Source organism: Myotis brandtii, unplaced genomic scaffold, assembly GCF_000412655.1.
Source record: "Myotis brandtii unplaced genomic scaffold, ASM41265v1 scaffold744, whole genome shotgun sequence".
NCBI lineage: Eukaryota > Metazoa > Chordata > Mammalia > Chiroptera > Vespertilionidae > Myotis > Myotis brandtii.
In genome coordinates this window covers 491,353-498,555 of record NW_005370965.1, presented here as the reverse complement: position 1 = coordinate 498,555, position 7,203 = coordinate 491,353, and the positions used below count along the sequence as shown (strand labels likewise).

The 7,203-nt window shown below is 48.6% G+C and overlaps 1 protein-coding gene across 1 annotated transcript in view; it reads right to left on the bottom strand.

The window, feature by feature from the left end:
* Positions 1–7,203, bottom strand: part of NGEF (neuronal guanine nucleotide exchange factor) — an 82,727-nt gene that overhangs the window by 20,524 nt on the left and 55,000 nt on the right. Inside the window, exons 4-5 of the mRNA XM_005882946.2 lie at positions 6,783–6,925; positions 831–1,129 (exon numbers count right to left, since the gene is read on the bottom strand). Of these exons, the coding sequence (XP_005883008.1) occupies positions 831–1,129; positions 6,783–6,925 (442 nt within the window). The remainder of the gene's footprint in view (positions 1–830; positions 1,130–6,782; positions 6,926–7,203) is intronic.

Here is a 7,203-nt window from a genome sequence, read left to right as displayed (position 1 = left end):
ATGATGGGATTTGGATTGAACCAGTGGAAAAACCCAATCTCTTCATTTCATTTTCCCCTCTGTACCCACTTTTTAAATTTCACAACGAACACACACGTGCACACTCACCATTTCTCTCACCCAGTCTCTCTCCTTACTATTGACCATACCCCATACTCTAGTCTCCCTATTCCACAGATTTTCCCCCTTTATGCCAAATAATCTTTGTGCAACTAAAGTGAACACTTAAATTTCTTAGTAACTCATTACTGTTACTGCTCATTTGTAATTGATTATTTCTGCCTGGTGGCCACAAACCAGGAGGCACCTCAGCGATACCTCAGTCTGATGGACAGATGGGCAGTCTGCCTGGACCAGCCAATGAGAGGGCAGAGAAGCAAGTGCCAGTTCGAGAGGGGGTGGGCATGCTAGGGCTTTCTTTCAGAGCCTCCCCTCACCCGAGGTTCAAGCGACAGCACAATAAAGTTGTGGGCTACTGAGTGAGAAGCCAAGCGCCAACGGAAGTGATTTCACAGTCACAGTTTGCTCCGCACCACCTAGAGCATTCGTGGTCACCGGTGCCAGGAAATTCCCAACAATAACGGCGGATTTAAAGAATGCAATCTTGCTATGTAATGAAACCACTATGCTGAGAACACTCAGTGTTGGGATTGAGCTATCCTACAAGGTAATGAGTTGTTTTTTGTTGCCCGTGAAATGAGGGAATTTTCCTGCATGTTCTGGGTGGATGAACCCTGCCAAGGCTTCTCAGGATGAGCCTGCTGGGCAGCCTCGAGGCACATTGGTTAAAACACCCCCCTGTCCCCCCATCCCACCCCAGGCGCCCTCACCTCCTGCAGTTTAATCTCTTCGGGCTGGAGGATGTCCAGCACTCCGCTGCTCTGAATCTCCGGGAGGTCTTGCCAGAGGTTAAACCTGGAGTGCGGGTTGCTGAGCAGGCAGATCTGGGGCAGAGCCCTCCTCTCAGGTGGGCTTGCCAGCTCCTCCTGCTCCTCCTCTTCCTCCTCCTCAGGAGTCTCCTCGCTGGACGGGGAGCGGAGGTCATCGGCTTGTATTTCTGCATCCTGTTGCCTCCTGGTTTCAATTTCCTGGAGAGTTGATTTATCTCGGTATTCCTGATATAGGAGCCCTTGAAATCGATAGAATTGGAATGAAGAGCAGAAAAATATTTCCGGTGAAGATCTTTCTGAATCACTAAGGCGAGGCTTTGTCCTCTCATAAGGGCCAGGGCCCCAGGAATACACCAAGACAGACCCTCAGCCAACTACTGCCAGGCCTTCCCTCCCCGGGAAGGATCAGCCCTTGTAAGTTTTTTTTCAAAGAAGGATAAAGAAACCCCTGAACTGATTTAAAATCCAATCACACAAATATATGCTTTCCCCACACATGAACCCTGCTGGGAACCCTGCTTGGCAAACAAGAATCCACAACTTGATGTGTTAATAACCAACGTGTGCAGAGTGGATGGAAATGTCCCAATTACGCTTCAATATCCCCCAGGATGCTTTCAAGGCCTTAAATGCTTCCATATTAAAACTCGAGTATGTTCATTTGTGAACTGGGAGTAGTTGTCAATTCTCATTTTGAAGGAAAAAACATTGCACCATCCTTAGGATGCAAAAGGGAAACATTCTTTTTTTGCTTTTGCAGTTTCAGACTTACTTCCCTGACCAACTGTACTTGAAGTAAATGTATTCTAAGTCTCCAAGGAGATGTGAGGGTGCCTATGAATCAGCACAGAGGTGGCACCTCCTCCACAGGGAAAAACCCATTTCAGACATCCTGGCTTAGGGGCGGGGCTGTCTCCTCACAGGAGCAGCTGGAAGCTTCCGCAGTAAGGGGGTCCCAGCCTAGGGAGAGGGGAAGCTGGGTGGGGAGGGGGAGCGGGCATGTGAGGCTGGGAGGAGGTGCATCGGACTCCAAGGGTCTTGTCTGCCTGCCATGCCACAGAGGCGGCAGCCTATCCTCTGGGCAAGAGAGAGGCCCCAAGAGACCTCGGGCGGGCGAGCAGCTCTGGTCTGTTTTTGGAGGCCCGGGATGGGAAGAGGCTGTGACAGTTCTGCAGGAGTGATGATGGAGGCAGGCCTGAGCTGCAGTGGGTGGAGGGATGGAGCCGCACCTGTCAGGGCACAGTGATAAAGAGGAAGACATGTCCTGGTGCTGCTGGGTCACGAATGATGTCCAGGTTTTCAGACTGGCAACAAGGTCGGTTGGCCCCATTCAAGGAGATGAGGAACACAGGAGGATCTGACTGGGGAGGGGGATGGTGGAGGGATCCCGTGGGCAGCAGAGGGGCACCTAGGTGGAGAGGTCCAGTGAGCAGCTGGACATACTGGTCCGGAGAGTGGTCAGACCGTTGATATGTCTACTCACAAAACAAAGATGATTCTCCCAGGAAAGTTCTGATACGGATAAATGCACCACTTATATAGCACTGTCTCTTATAATGCAGTACAAACACGTTGCCGATTATCCTTCTTTTCTTAAAAAAATATTTTTATTGATTTGAGAGAGGAAGGGAGAGATAGAAACATCATTGATGAGAGAGTCTCATTGATTGGCTGCCTCCTGCATGCCTCATACTGGAGATCGAGCCCACAACCTGGGCATGTGCCTTGACTGGGAATCAAACCCTGACCTCCAGGATCACAGGTCAACATTCAACCACTGAGCCACACGAGCCGAGCTAAATCCATCCTTTGGATTAAACTAGTTGGCTTCCTATGTTGCATGACACTAATGATAAAGCCTTTACGGAAAGTGTAGAACTTGTTTAAAAAATTAAGATCCTGTGATTGTACAAGGTTACATTCCAGCAGAATACAACATGGAGTTAATCTGACAAAGGAATGAAAAAGAAAACCTAGTCTACACTAAATGCAATCTGGACTGAAGATCTATAAAGACAGAGGTTTAATGTCACCATGTAAACTGGTTCAGTCATGAGCACAAGATCTCTATTGTTGTCAACAGTAAACCAATTATTCTGTGATTCTGATACTGAGTTTATGGAGGTTTAAAGAAACTAGGTTCCCACAGTTGACTTGGAGTCACTTTTCGATGCTTAGCACAGTGCCTCCTCCACATGGTAGGTACATACTTATTTGCTGAATTGAACACCTTTTAAAAATGCAGTTTCCAATCTTCACAAAAATATCTAATTTGGCATCTTTTTGAAGGTTCAAAAATACATCTCATGTACGCTACAGTCATGGCTAAAAAAAGTAATGGGTAAAAAATCATGGGTTAAAAACTATCTCCAGCCCAGCTGGCGTGGCTCGGCAGTTGAGTGTCGACCTATGAACAAAGAGGTTACAGTTCAATTCCCAGTCAGGGCACATGCCTGGGTTGCGGGCTCAACCCCCCAGTTGGGGGAGGGGGGGCGTGCAGGAGGCATCAGATCAGTGATTCTCTCTCATCATTGATGTTTCTATCTCCATCTCTTTTCCTTTCTGACATCAATAAAAAAAACCACCTATATCCAATATCATATGCTAAAAAAAAAGACAGCAATATTAGCAGTGTGAGTAGTTGGATTGAAAATAATATTTCTGAAATCACATCATTGCAGACACCATTGGCTGCCTCTCTCCTACCCCTCACAACCCTTCTTCCCAGCTGACAGGGGAGGGGTTTGTTTGAGTGCTGACCCATTCTGTGCTCAGGGAAGTGGGTGAATGTTGACTGATCAAAACTTCCTGTGATAGTTCCCTTCCCCTTGCCAGTGGTGGGATTAAACATAGCAAATGACACAATCTGGCTGAGGCGGGTAAGGGGGATAGCTTCTTAAAAAGATGTCCCTCCCCAGAAGACACTTGAAGACAGACTGCCCTTTTTTGCTTTTATACATGGCTGCTTGAGGATGTGATGTCTGGAGCTGTGGCAGCTATCTTGTGACATGAAGCCTAAATGCTGAGAATGGTGAAGGAAAAGGAGCTGGGTAATTGCTTGGCTGAATTAACCAACTGTTGAACATCCTACCCCTGGACTCATTAACTGAGATAGAGTTAGAATACTTACATTGTTTAAGGTTATTATTATTATTATTTGCTGGCTATTCTGTTACTTTCAACCAAAGACTTCCAATACAAGTGCTTTTAGAATATTCTTAAAATTTCATATTTCTTTTTGTGGTATTTAAAGTACGTATTTAAAAATCAATTTTCCTAGAGTTACTGTGATTACACAGAGTTATCTGACACACCGTGTCCCCATTTTTCATATCCTGTTTATTTTTTTTAGCTTTAAAATTCAGATTACAATAGAGAGTACTTTTACCCAAGGAACTGTTATTAAATTTCTGTGCTCAATGTACTGTTAATATATGATGTTTTCCTACTTTATATTTTGTACATTTAGCAAGCACAACTTTACATGGAAATTAATTTTACCTATAAAACCCTGCACCTGATATTATATCCATGCAGAATTAGAAGGCTCAGTTCCCATCTCTCCTTATTAAAATGATCTATACCTGGCTGGCTGTGCTGCCCTGCACATGAGGGTAAGTTCCCAGCTCTTCTTCAAAGTCTTCAGTCAATCAAAATCTCACTTTCTGAACAGAATAATTTTGTTCCTTGAATCCTTCAAATGGAAACTTCTAAGGGACAGAGAGTCTTATTTTTTTACTGAGCACCTTCTATGTGCCAAGCATTTATTAGGTGTCATAAACAACAGTAATACATGCACAAACATGTACACACACACACACAATCAATCAATCCCAGAGTCGCAGGGTCCACCATCTATAATGATGGTTGTATACCATATCATGCATAATCCTGTCATGATTCTGTTCTGGCCTCTGTGGGATCCACTGCAAAGTCCAACACAGTGTCTGCAAAGTGCCCACATGGTCATTCCACCTTCTTCCCCCCTCAGTTACACTGTGTGTTTAGGAACCTGTTGTCCTTTCCTGATCCCTGGCAAAGAATTCACTTCATTCACAGAGCTAACAGCAGGTAGGGCTGGTGTAGGAACCTGTAAGGGAGAATGTGAGAAGGCAGCAACAGCTCTGTGCTGTCATTCAACACATCTGCTGAGCACCTACTATGGATCTAGCCCAGGAGCCAGAAAAAGAGAGTTACCATGTCAGTCTCTACTGTTTGGCACACGAGGAAACTGAGGGCAGAGATGGGCAGGCACCACAGCTCAGGGCCCCTGACTCCCAGCGTCAGGTTTATGCATTGGATCAGCAGGTCCAGCTGTCTCCAGGACAGGAGTCTCCACATGCCCATAGCACAGACAGGAGCCTCTCCCAGCCCCACCCCGAGTTCCTTCCTAGTCATGGCATTGATCTTAGTCAAAGAGGGTCCCTTTCAAGAGGGTAGAAGTCTAGGCTTCCAGCATTTGCCACGGCAGAGGTGGCCCTCCTCATTAGGAAGGACACTGTGGCAGGGAGGTGGGGGAAAGGCGTTTTCAGGAGTCTGTTCTCAGATCAGCCCCTCTCCATTCCCCCTGCAAACAAAGGGAAAAGCCGCCGCCACCATCCCACCCGGCCTGACACTCAGGGGGCCTGCTGGAAACAAAATTTCTGGAGTCAGCAGCTTCACAGCGTGCAGTGTGCACTCCACCCCCTCAGCTTTGCAAGGGCTCAGCTCCTCTCAGGGCTCAGTTTGGAAAAACCCCTGCCAGGGAAGAGTGGGCCGCCCCCAAAGTCTCCCAAACGCAGGGTCTTCTGGGGCCACGGATGCTCCCCTTCCACTCGAGACACCTCCTGTCTGTCTGAGCATTTGGGATGAAGGGCAATGATGATATTTAGGGAGCAAATTTTCCAAACCTAGAATTTCAATTGAACAAATAGACTGCTGCTCTGACGACACTGAAAAACAGAAGATTTTCTAAGCAGCCGGTACCATTTTCTGAATAAGGGAACCTACATGATGAGAACTAGTTTGATATTATTAGCAATTTTTGACTTTGAAATGCAAGTGCTCACATACGTGGGACTCCTCAATCCACTTTCTGCATTCACAGGGCTTCAGCTGCAGCTGTGCCGAGCTGGACATAAACGGCTGCACCCCCCACCTCTCGGCCACGGTGCTGGACAGGCAGGTGGAACTAGGCTTCCTTAACCGAGGGGCTGGAGGGGGGTCCCCACTTTCTCTCTACTTTACCTGTCCCCTGTACAAAGTCTGCCACTGCCTCCTCTTCCTGGATTGCACCCGTGAGCCTGGCTCTCCCCAGAGGCCCCCCTTTTTTTTTGCAGATTCTCTCTCTTTCCAGGTCTTCCCCAGACCTCATCCTGGGCTCCCCCCTGCCTGGCCTAGCAGCACCTCACCCCTGGTCTTTCCCACAGAAGTGACAAGGGGCTGGGCGGGTAGACCTCTCCAGAGAGAGCAGGACAGAAATGCATTTGCTAAAGCCCAATTATGCAGCACGATTAAAATGGGGCAGTTTTGCCTCTAGAACCAGTTAGAATCAAACATGTCAAAACGTTCGCTAGGCCCAGCCGGCGTGGCTCAGTGGTTGAGCATGGACCCAAGAACAAGGAGGTCACGGTTCAATTCCCCATCAGGGCACATGCCTGGGTGGTGAGCTCAGTCCCTAGTGTGGGGCGAGCAGGGGGCAGCCAATCAATGATTCTCTCTCATCATTGATCTCTCTCTCTCTCTCCCTTCATCGCTGAAATCAATAAAAATATATTAAAAACGAACAACAACAAAAACGTCCCCTAGCCTCCTCACAGAAATGCAAGGGTATCTCAGTAGCAGGGGGACCCTCAGAGTCCACCAGGAGCCCACATTTGCCCCGTGAAGCGCAGACACCGCTCGAGTACCCACCTATTTGTTCGATGAGGTTCCTCCAGGAGTCGGCGGGAATGGGGTGGATCATCTGCAGGGCCTCCGTGAGTGTGGTGGGGCTGTCGGCCAGCGCTGGGCACTCCTCGGGCGTGGCCCCATTTCCCGGGGTGGAGGGTGACTCACTGCCAGAAAGAAGCAGGGGCAGGACCAGTTATTTTTAAGCAACGACACACCTCGGCTAGCTGGCGAGAGACGCGGCCGTGGCTAGCTGGACCCGCCCGGGACCGTCCAGGCGGGCCCCACAGGCCCTTTTTGTCACAGCACCAGGGCGCGACCGAGTGATTCATTCCCACACCAGCCCGTCCAAAAACCTTCAGGTTTTCGGAGCTCGCGGGCAGGCATCGGAAACTTGGCGCTCCCAGCTCTCTCCACGGCGGCGCCGCCCGGACGCCCCAACGGG